Consider the following 12,306-nt stretch of genomic DNA (forward strand, 5'->3'; position numbering starts at 1 on the left):
ACTTCCAACCCCACCCTCGAGTTTCCATCCTGGGGTGTTGAGTCACATCAGCCCCTTCACTTCCACAGTCCCCCCTGCGCCTCCCTGTCTTTACCCGCTCTCAGGAGCTCCACAGTGGGGCTGCAGGACCTCTAAAGCGCTGCCAGAGTCCTGTGCCATAAATAAGAGAATGTTTCGCATATTCGTTTTGAACTCGGCAGGACACGTCATTAACACAGCGGCACCATGTCTTGCACCCCCCCGTCTGCCTTTCACCATCTTCGCTCTCTGTTTCTTCTTATACTCCATCCACTGTTCTAAACTCTGACTTTTTCTCTCATCGTTTTGCTCTTCTTCCCTACTTGGCATCTCAGACTGTTCCCGCTCCAACTGGAAACCGCCAGAACGCATGAAACCGATTATGGCTCCAGAGGAAGGCAGCGAAGACTGAATCTCGCTGACAATCAGTGTTTGAATGGGAAAAAGCAACAGGATGGTGAAAGGATCAGTTAGAGATGTGAGATAAGCTTCTGAGCTTGTTCGACAGGACTCTGCCATGTCAACATTTTAGACTAAACTAAAAGATGCATACAATTTTCACCCACAGAAAGCTCAACAGACGGGAGCGCACAGATTCTGCATGGGCTTTGTTGGTTCTAATAGACTTTAACTTGAGCAAACATTATTTAATGTGACATTTTTAAAGTCACCATTAAATCCAATTGACGAATATTATTTTTTTTTATGGAAGATTGCAGTGTTTTTATAAATGATTCATCTTTTTGTAATTTAATGTGCCTGCATAATCTTTAATCAAAATAACTTCCCTTCCCACTTGCAGCGACATCTCTTCTCTGATGACATGTTTACTGGCGTGAGGGCGGGGAAACCTGCCACTGAGAGCGACCAATAGCAAACCACAATGATCCAACGATCCAGTCAATTACCAATGGACAAAATCAAGGCCCAGTTCGAAGCTGTTTCACTCAGATATACATCATAATAGGGAAGAAAAGACTATCACAACTTCCGTTTCATGCCGATTTTAATGTGACAAAAACAAAAACCCAAGTCATATGTGGGATATTCCTACTTTTTTTCTTCTTTTTTTTAGCTCTCTTACCATTAAGGGTCAAGGGTGATATGAAAGGAAGCAAATCAGCATTTTTCACACTGTACATCTACGAAAAGTGCATAATTTACCGTGTTTTAAATTCTCTCTGCACAAGTTTGCAAAACAAGTTCTGTAATGTAGGAATTGAGTAATTGATGCATTTTATTTTACTAATTTTGATAATTTTAAGTCACCATTTACCAAATAACTCCTTTGTTGCCGCCATGTTTATTTCATCACATACACGCAACTCAGCAAAATTTGCTTCCTAGAGTTTCCAAGTTGGAGAAATGTAGTCCAACTTTACACAATAGTACAACACCATGAACTTTTGGTTGTAAAGGACAGACGATGTCCAAACTGACAGTTTACTTGTGGTTCCATTGGAAATAAATATGCGAACAATGTCATAATGGAAATTATCATGGATCAGTGTTATCATTCAGACTTGGTGTGCCAAATAGTGTATTCCAAAAACTATTCTGAAAAACTTGGAACCAGTTAGTTTTCCCTGAAAAAAGATCTTTACTTTATCGTCCAGTCTGTAAATTGAGCTGAAACGCATGCTGAGTCCAGGTATCTGAGCCAACGGTTCTGCTAAAGGATCAAATATTAATAACCCCTTGTTCAGAAATTCAGTTGTGAGACATGCAACGTGCAAAACTCCAGAACACACTCAGACATTGGGGGCAATGTACAATGTATGTGTTCCTACCGTCAACTTTTATAACAAATTTGACCAGATCAAACAATTGAATTAAGCCTGTCTCGAAAACTCCACCATCTCCCTTTACTATATAAACGTAATTTGGGATTAAGGAAGAAGGGCAAAATAAATCTTCATATTTTCCCAAAATGAGCTCCTCTGAATCCACAGAAGTTCTCATGGTACACCTGTGCAGTACTCCCACCATTCCCATATCTTCCCGTGCTTTCTCTGCGATTCCCGTCCCCTTCTTTTTCCCTCTAAGGAACTCTTGCAGCTGCCCTGATGCAGATTTTTATGCGCCGATAATTCACATCTCTGGCCCCTGCCCTGGAAACATTATCTAAACTGAGAGGGGAGGGAGTGTAGGAGAGGAAGTGGATGCAAGAGTAATAAAAGCAGTCTGCAACAAACGGAAAATAAAAGAATCCATTTACTCTATATTTCATATTTCAGCTCTGGATCCAGAGAGTTGCTTCCTGCGCTGGAGAACGAGTCTAGACCTCGTGTTTGACTCACTCAGGAGTCAACGCTAGCAGACCGCCAATCTGTTTAACGTAACATGATTCTTAGAGGGTCTCAATGTGCTGTAAGTTACGGTTTACGGCTGCGGGGCCGTATGAGGAAGATGTTGAAAGGAATGTTCTGCAGTTTTGTGTTTGTGTATACGGTCCCCAGGGGAGACGGAAACTGCTCTTTCACGGTTCTAAGCGTACCGTCGAGTCAACACGACTGCCCTCCAGGTTCGCTTAGCCATGCGGCGCAACCGCCTGTTCACCGGACTTCCACTTCCTCCTTTACTTCCTGCCACTCTGTACAGTTCAAAAGGTCAAAAGGTCATACTTTCATCTGTTCCATCTTAAGCGTTTCCACAATCCATTAAACATTTACTTTTGGGACGGGGTGGGGGGGTGGGAAGGGTACTGAAGCATTTTACTTACGCTGGCCTCATTCCTTTCAAAACAAAGATTATTAAATTAACGTTCAGATAGATGGTTTATCTATCACTGAACCAAGAAAGAGCTGGAGAGATCCAAAGAAGGTTAATTTTGTTGCTTTCTCAAGCTGGCTAGGTATTACTACAGCGGTAAATCATAGTGCATATCCAACAGTTTCCAGATTTAGAAAGCAAATGTTCTGTTTATAAACCTTTTAGATACAATGATTTACCAGTTCAAAAACATAATCATAAAAATAGCTTCTTGCTAGGCATTAATAAAAACATTTTCTGAAAATTAATATGAATATAATTAATATTAAAAAAATTCTAGGGTAAATATGACTATAAATATGTAAAGAAAATATTAAAATTATAATTTTTTTTACATTTTCAGAAAAATAAAAGAACAAATATGAAAAGAAAATATTAAAAATATATATATTTTTACATTTTCTGTAGAAAATAGGAATTATGAAAAATATAAATATAAGAGAAAAAAAAGTCAGTGCTGTTCAAAGATTTTTGCAGGTTTTCCCACTTACAAAGCATGTAGAAGTCTGTAATTTTTATCATAGGTAATCTTCAACTGTGAGTGACGGAATCTAAAACAAAAATCCAGAAAATCACATTGTATGATTTTTAAAGGTATATATATATACACTAGATGTCGCATTGGCTACTGCGAAACCGTAGCCAATGCGACATCTAGTGTATATTTCTATACCCGCCCGCGCTCTCAGATCATTTGGACGCAGCTGTGTTCAAGAGGTAAAAACGATATAAATACTGTTCGTTTTCTCACACAAACCGCTCGTTTCGTGTCTTGGGCCATCAATGTGTACTTACGATGGGGAATTTTTTTAATTTGGACGATGGGGAATTGTTTTAATTTGGACTCTGTGCATGCTCTTTGAGACTGACCATCGACCTGCATTATATGACTGACAGACAAGAACGGTTTGACCTAAAAATATCAAAATTGAAACTACTGCGGAAAAAAAGACACCTACATCTTGGATGCCCTTGAGGTAAGCTAAAACACACCAACATTTAATTTCAAAGTGAACTATCCCTTTAAATAATTAATTTCGGGGCTGTCGCTGGGCAATACGGACTTTCAGCTCCCTCCAACGATTTTCTATTGGGTTCAGGTCTGGAGACTGGCTAGGCCACTCCAGGACCTTGAGATGCTTCTTACAGAGCCACTCCTTAGTTGCCCTGGCTGTGTGTGTCGGGTCGTTGTCATGCTGGAAGACCCAGCCACGACCCATCTTCAATGCTCTTACTGAGGGAAGGAGGTTGTTGGCCAAGATCTCGCAATACATGGTCCCATCCATCCTCCCCTCAATACGGTGCAGTCGTCCTGTCCCCTTTGCAGAAAAGCATCCCCAAAGAATGATGTTTCCACCTCCATGCTTCACGGTTGGGATGGTGTTCTTGGGGTTGTACTCATCCTTCTTCTTCCTCCAAACACGGCGAGTGGAGTTAAGACCAAAAAGCTCTATTTTTGTCTCATCAGACCACATGACCTTCTCCCATTCCTTCAGACGGGCCTGGACATGCGCTGGCTTGAGCAGGGGGACCTTGCGTGCGCTGCAGGATTTTAATCCATGACGGCGTAGTGTGTTACTAATGGTTTTCTTTGAGACTGTGGTCTCAGCTCTCTTCAGGTCATTGACCAGGTCCTGCCGTGTAGTTCTGGGCTGATCCCTCACCTTCCTCATGATCATTGATGCCCCACGAGGTGAGATCTTGCATGGTGCCCCAGACCGAGGGAGATTGACCGTCATCTTGAACTTCTTCCATTTTCTAATAATTGCACCAACAGTTGTTGCCTTCTCACCAAGCTGCTTGCTTATTGTCCTGTAGCCCATCCCAGCCTTGTGCAGGTCTACAATTTTATCCCTGATGTCCTTACACAGCTCTCTGGTCTTGGCCATTGTGGAGAGGTTGGAGTCTGTTTGATTGAGTGTGTGGACAGGTGTCTTTTATACAGGTAACAAGTTCAAACAGGTGCATTTAATACAGGGAATGAGTGGAGAACAGGAGGGCTTCTTAAAGAAAAACGAACAGGTCTGTGAGAGCCGGAATTCGTACTGGTTGGTAGGTGATCAAATACTTATGTCATGCAATAAAATGCAAATTAATTATTTAAAAATCATACAATGTGATTTTTGTTTTAGATTCCGTCTCTCACAGTTGAAGTGTACCTATGATAAAAATTACATGACCTTACATGAATTATGACCTCTACATGCTTTGTAAGTAGGAAAACCTGCAATATCGGCAGTGTATCAAATACTTGTTCTCCCCACTGTACATATATACATAGTTGCCAGAATGCTGCTATGCCGTTGTTATGATGTTCTGGGTTTTTGCTAGGTGTTTACTTGGTTACAAGAGTCCACTCCCAAGCCTCTATAACATTCTAGTCATTATATATGGCTTGGGTCCCTCATTTAAAGTAAGTCTATGTTTTATCACCCACCACCACACAAAAAAAAAAGTCTGATCACAAATTGAGGTATAATTTATGTCCACAGCTTAGCAAACACCAATAATAATGTTATATAACTCACCATCTTACAAGTAGTCCATGCTCTAGGAAGTTTTTGAGGTTGGGTAAAGTCTGACGTAGGTCCGGGGTGGAGAGCCCATGCTGATACCTCAACTGCAGAATGAGAAACACAGAGGAAATATGTTTGTTACAACCATCATCACCTGTCTGAACGATGAGTATACTATACAATCACTATATGGCTTCAGCTAGTGCAGCAGGTTAATGCATTACCCCACAGGTGAACATACTGCGCACACACACACACACACACAAAGGATTTCCATCTGCAGATGTTTAAGTTATTTAGTCTGCATGCTGCAGAACCACTGACAGGAGACATTAACCAGCTCCTGGTTCTCTTAAGTTTCAAATTAATATTTAATAAAGATCAGGTCATAAAAAAAGAGGATTTTTTAAAGAGTGAAAGCAGTCCTAGAGCTGTTCAGGCATATTCACGGACTGCCCAGAACCATAACCAAAATTGACACAACAATTATTACTGACCAGTAAAGCAACCAAATAAAGCATTTAAAATAAATATATTTTATTAAATAATTTTGCATAATTAATACACATCTACTCTAAATTTATTAACATACAACTAATAATATATATATGTGTGTGTGTGTATATATATATATATACACATACATATATACACACACACACACACACACACACACACACACACTTATAGCCTTGTAAACCACTGGCCGCAGTAAAAAAATAAAATTAATTCTGTGCCATACCATAACACAGCACTTTTATAGGGGAAAACAAGAAGGGGAGAGAGCTTCAGAAGAGATACAGAGAGAAAGAGTAAAAGAAAGAGATGTTTTGTCAAAGAAAATACGAGACTGATCTCTGTGATAGAAGACCTAACAAGCTCAAACATTTTATTTCCCCCTCTTGTACAATCGCTCAGTCTAATACACTGGCCATCATTGCTCTCTGACATGTTAACATCAACACACACTACAACAACTACAATAATACAGCGTGAGTGTGTGTGTACAGATGGGGATGGGATGTAGTTGTGGAAAAAGACAAAGATAAGAAAAAGGAAGTGAAAGAGAGAGAGAAATGGCACACATCTGGAACAAATGAAAGATGGGAGGGGGAAAAAAACCCACAACTCTTCCCCAAAAAGCAAGATTTTCTCTTGCTCTCCTTAAAAAACATTCTTCCTTCCTGGACTATGGCATTGACAAAACTGTCTTTCCCAAGAGCCAAAATCCAAACAGTCCCCCAACAGTAAGCGAGAATTAAACATGTAACAGTAAAAGTAACAATATTTTTAGAAAACCACAGCACCCCTTTTGGCTTGGAGGTGAAACACAACAATAGCAGTCAATTTATTTTAATTGAAAAGCAAGTGCATGAGGTCTCAAGGGCAACTAATGCATTAAGGACACTCCTTGACAAACATCTGGTTTATCTGGCCGCATGGCAGCACCCTCTATTTGTCTTCATAAAACCAGATCAATCATAATAACACTGTGACAGATGATCCGCATGTGATTTCAATTACAACTGATACTGCTGCCACGATCACACTCCTAAAGGCCAAGAATTCAATAGGGATACCAGGGGTGAGAGAGAAAATGAGAGACAGAAATACTTTGGAAAATGGAGTAGGTGATAACTAATGACAACACGGAGCAAAAGCCATTTCCATTGGTTCGCTAGTGCTCTGCTACAGGCCAAAAAAAGGACTGTTTATTTCATAATACTGGACAGAAATTGGGGGAATGAGCATGTTACATATACATTATCAACATATATCCACTATCAACCAAAATGGTAAAACTCAATATAAAATTGGTCGATACGGCACCAAATATAAAAAAATATAAAAAATGATATACTTTAATGTATTTGAATTGCATACAAAACTTCCATCCATTTGGATTACATGGTTTTAACATCAACAAACTAACAAAATGAATGTGATGCCTATTTGTCAGTCATGTGTATTGTGCAAATATCGTAATGTTAGTAGCAGTATAACATCATTTCTTTGTATTCATTGTGCTATTTCTGTTTGCCTCCCTAGAGCAACTTGACATCACTGTGAATATGTGTAGTTTCTTTTCAACAAAGGACCCCTGGGATCTACCTTTTGTTTCTTTATAGAGGGCACAGCTCCAAGTCTCCACTGGTGATGAAATGGTCAATTCCACACAGAACTAACAGCCTTATTCATTCATGGATAAAAGTACACCTCTGGCTTTGACCAGATGACCATGTGCTGGGATCCGCATGTGGACCAAAAGGAAAAAGGACTTTGGAAGTATGTGCCAACAGCAACAACATTCCGTATTAGAATCAGAACGGGGTGTACCACTTATGCCTGGCCGACGGCCTAAAACCATATTTGTTCAGTGTTTCTCTGACAAAGATACTGATTAGATTAAACCCAAAAGTCGGTGAGAGTTTCCAGAAAAGTGAAACTGAAAATGAAGTAGGACGGACATGGTTGAACAGCCAAACACACAATCCAATCCGCCCCCCTCGTAAAACGTTGACTCGGCGTGAATGTTTTTACGAACCGTCACTAATGCTAGGAAACGTGGCTTTCACTCTGTGGTGATGAAGACGATCATTATCGGTTTGCCTGATGAGCTTCCCTGATGAGGAGTCTATAGGTCTGTTCCAAAACCTTAAAAATGCTAGCTTTGCAGGCAGAAGATTACTCGTTTTGGTCAAATTCTAATGCAGCATTGCAAGTTTTGCCCCCAAAAAATTATAATCCCAGAATGCATTGCGAAAATTAAATAAGCACAAAGGAATCTTGATTAGATATATAGTTCATTCAATGTAGAAAAGCATCAATAAAAATTGCTTAGTGTAATTAAAATGAGATATTTGTAAGTGTAAATGTGTTATGTTCTTTTTTTGAGTTCATTTTTCTTTTCATGTTTTTATAAGTATCATACTGTAAGCTAAGCGAAACGCAAACATAAAGCTTTATTGAATCACTTGTGTGTTTAGTCTTCAACGCAAAGTTATATTTGATAAAGTGATATTATATATCAGTCACGTATGAGATTACATGGTGGTTATAATGCTCAGCATGGCAGTGCTGCTCAGTAGGTTTTGGAACAAGAACTATTATAAATACATTTTTAATCACACATTGTTTACTTTTAATTAATGGAATCAAATACACTACCAATCAAAATGTTCATGTATTTCAAATAAAAGCTGTTCTTTTGAACTTTCTACTTCTACTTCTACTTTCTAAAAAATCCTAAAACAAAATGCATCAGTTTACACAAAATTATTAAGCAGCACAACTGTTTTCAACATTGATGATAATACGAAATCAGCATATTATAATGATTTCTGAAGGATCATGTGACACTGAAGACTGGAGTAATGATGCTGAAAATTCAGCTGTCATCACAGGAATAAATTACATTTAAAATGTTATTAAAATACAAAAATTATTGTAAATTGCATATAATTTCACAATATTACTGTTTTTATTGTTTTATTGATTCAACAAATGCAGCCTTGGTGATCATAAGAGACTTCAAAAGTATTCAAAAAATCTTACTGACCCCAAACCTTTAGTGTATATTTATTTAGATTTAGATTTATTTCATATACTTTTTCTGCCATCTTGGATTTATTTCACTGAGCTCATCACAATGCATTATGGGATTGGTTTTTTGGTGAACGACAAATGTGGCGCTGCCTTAGTATTTAGCCCAAAAAATTGGGAGTGGGCCCATGATGCCTTAAAAAACTGTCTCTGTAGGCATATCACTAGTTTTGGAATGGAGCATTTGTGTGTGTATTCATTCAAGGATTGTAATTCTTCCAAAACTGAGAGCTGAAATGCAGCCAAGGGTGCTGATCTGAAACCCGATAGGAAGCTCAAGGAAGAGCGGAATTGTGACATCATTGGATCGAAAGGGGCACAATCGCAATTGTTTCGACTGTAAGCTTGCGTCAGTGTGTGTGTCCTAGAGTACCATTGTGAGTGCCTCCTCCATCTGCACGCCAACCCTTCTCATATCACACAAACAACAAAATCCCTTTTTATTCATACATATATGAGCATATAAATGGACAAAAGGAAAGATATGTTTTACACCGTAAAAAAAAAACTCAAGTGGCATGTCGATAATTCAACTACTAGTCATTAATAATCACCCACCCACTCCCTCGGGCAGCCTGCCCCTACAAAGCGATGCATTACGGGAAAAGAAATCTGCTCCTGCAATCTTGCAAGTCAAAGGCATTTGGCATGGACATTTGATTTCATTACTGGCTTTGTTCATCCTTACAATTTTTGTTACATGTGTTTAATAGCCGAGCACATCTGGCCCACGAGCCCAACGCTGGCGTGCTGCGTGACGGAGGTATGTGCGCTCCTCTTTCCCCTGTGTGCTTCACATTACACCGTGAACTGCTTTTGGCAAAGAGCGCTGGGATAGATTATGGTATAAACCTTGACACAAAGTATTTTTAAGCAAACAACTGGCCTTTTCCCCTCCCTGAGCTCGAGGACAAACAAATAAATATCCAGAAGACCGAAAAACGCGGCATCGGCGAAGACAGTATAGGTGCGTCTTGGGGAACTTGGCCCTGCACGGATCGGCACGTCGGCCTTAATTAAAAACGACAGCCTGACTTGCTGACAAGTTGAAGCAACAAACAGTGCAGCGGGTGGCACTGGGCTCTCGCAAATAGAGATTTAAAAATGTATGAAAGAGAAGAGAGAAACTAACACGACAGTGTATTTAGTTTTTCTTTCGCTCTGGAGACAGTTTTAAATCAAAGCGGGTGTTGACAGACACAGAGCAAAGTGAATCGTGGGTGAATGATGTGGTGTTAGTGTAACGACCGAGGCATCTGCTGCGATTTAAAACCTTGGTGAGAATTCGATAAACATTATAGTGCAGGGCCATTTGAAAGTATGTGCATTTTTTTTTTTATATAAAATTGTCAGATACGAGGATTCAAGGCGACAAACTTTTCTTCTTGCCTTTTTCCCCTTGTGGTTCTATGGGTTGTTGTTTGCCTGAGGTGTTCTGTTTGTTTTCGATGCTGGTATTGGAATAAGGTCACCTGAGAATAACACCTAAGTAGTGGATGCATGCTGTGTACGAATGAAAACGATATAGGATCTTTCTTCTGCTGTGTCTGCATCTTGACCCAGGTGCTCTAGACTCCTACCGCACATTCTCCAGACTCGACTCAACCAAGGTTCTTGAATTTCTTCTATGGATGGGAATAACCACATAAATGAAATGGCCAGATTGGTTGTGGATAATAGACAGGTGGTTTTCCAAGTGCAGGTTTGAAAAGGTTCATGGGATACTACAGCAAACGAACATGTCTTGATGTCCCAGTAACATGAGAAGCTCTGGAATGAGTTGGGTCACGACTTGAAAATTTTTAACATATTGGTCAAACTTAATAGCGTGCAAATGTGGCACTATAGCAAATTCATATGGCAGAAAGTAACTTTTTCCATTTTCCTGTCAAAATTTGAGGTTAACATAAGACTTGAGATGCTTGAGACTGTCCATCTACCATCATTCCCTATTAGACTATCATTCTTAATTTAACATGCAAAATTAATAATAATATTCTATAATAACAAATATAACTCAACGTAATTACAAAAATATATAAAAAATATAAAAAAAATATTATACAAAATAATACATAAAAAAAAAAAAATATATTAATATAATATAATTTTACAAGTGGACTTTTGAACTCCACTGTGTATATAGATTCCCAAAATAACAAAAACATTTAACAGAAATGATCTTAACACCTGGTATCCCAGCTGTATTTGTGTTCCATCGTCTGTATTCAAATTAACCGTTTTTTCCCCTTTTCTTCCCTTTCACCGTGTTATTTTTCCCATTTCTGCCACAGCCAATTTTCTTACATACTAAAGGCTTAAAGAGGTTCTCATTTTTTGAGGGAAATTAGAAATGTCACAGGATATGAAGACTGTGTCCCAAATGAAGCCTTTTTAATCCATCAGATGTCGTGTTGATGAGGGTTCTGTCATCGAAAAAGTCACATCAATTCAATGCAAAGGGGTGCAGAGAATCTCTTGATAACACAGTGAGGCAGATGCTTGGGAAGGTCGGAAATCTGCAAGGCCATAACTTTTCATCAGCGGAGTCATTTTACAAACGTAGATGGCCGAGCAGCAGCTCTGGATCCAAACTCTAGAGATCTCTGAGATTTGGACCCACGCAGTGAACTTTACAGTAAATTACAATAAAAAACGAATCCTTTAGGTATAAATGAGGACATTCCCTTCTTGCCACGTTTCATAAAAAATAGACATGGGGAATGGTTTTGCTGGTTGGCCGAGTTCTTGCCCCCCCAAGGGATGGTAATCAGGGGCCCCGGATGGTCCCCTATTAGTCTGCTAAGGAGGGGCCGGCACAGGTGCTTTCCTTATGTTACCCACCCAGGTCAGAGATATAAAGGGGCCAGGAACATACTATGGGAGTAGACACACACAAACATCTCTCGAAGTGTTTCAAAGACTTCGTTAAATTATCAATTTCTGGATGTTCTTAATCAGGTTTTTGATTGGTCTAACTTCCTTTTCTCATGTTATATGGAAGGTATACAGTCTCATAAGTCCACAAAATGGTGGCTTTGCTCTAAGCGAGAAAGCATTTCTAAAGAGATGTCTCCTCAGATTTGACTACTTACAGGGCCATTCCTTGTAAATTAATAGATGAGGGAAGAATTTTTTGTCAAGCCCATGCATTGACCATTTAGTACTGTACTTGCTTATACCCACCTGAGAAAGTTTAAAAAGAGACAGGCCTTCATTAAGGTGGTGAATGCCTGTATAACTCTGTTTGCTGAAAGTTCCCCGTAACTCAAATGAGGTACTGGTCTATATTTTGTGCTGATAAGCCTCTCCATAATATAACATCTATTATTATCTGGGTTACATTCGATTCTCACTTGCTTTGCCAAAGTCATTGTGACTCCAAAGCCTAACTGTT

At 39.3% G+C, this 12,306-nt stretch overlaps 1 protein-coding gene across 1 annotated transcript in view; it reads right to left on the reverse strand.

Moving 5' to 3' along the window:
• Nucleotides 1-12,306, reverse strand: part of uvrag (UV radiation resistance associated gene) — a 114,371-nt gene that overhangs the window by 8,630 nt on the left and 93,435 nt on the right. Inside the window, exon 14 of the mRNA XM_082158260.1 lies at nucleotides 5,319-5,410. Within this exon, the coding sequence (XP_082014386.1) occupies nucleotides 5,319-5,410 (92 nt within the window). The remainder of the gene's footprint in view (nucleotides 1-5,318; nucleotides 5,411-12,306) is intronic.

The sequence above is a fragment of the Leuciscus leuciscus genome (genome assembly GCF_965113295.1).
Source record: "Leuciscus leuciscus genome assembly, chromosome: 24".
NCBI classification, from domain to species: domain Eukaryota; kingdom Metazoa; phylum Chordata; class Actinopteri; order Cypriniformes; family Leuciscidae; genus Leuciscus; species Leuciscus leuciscus.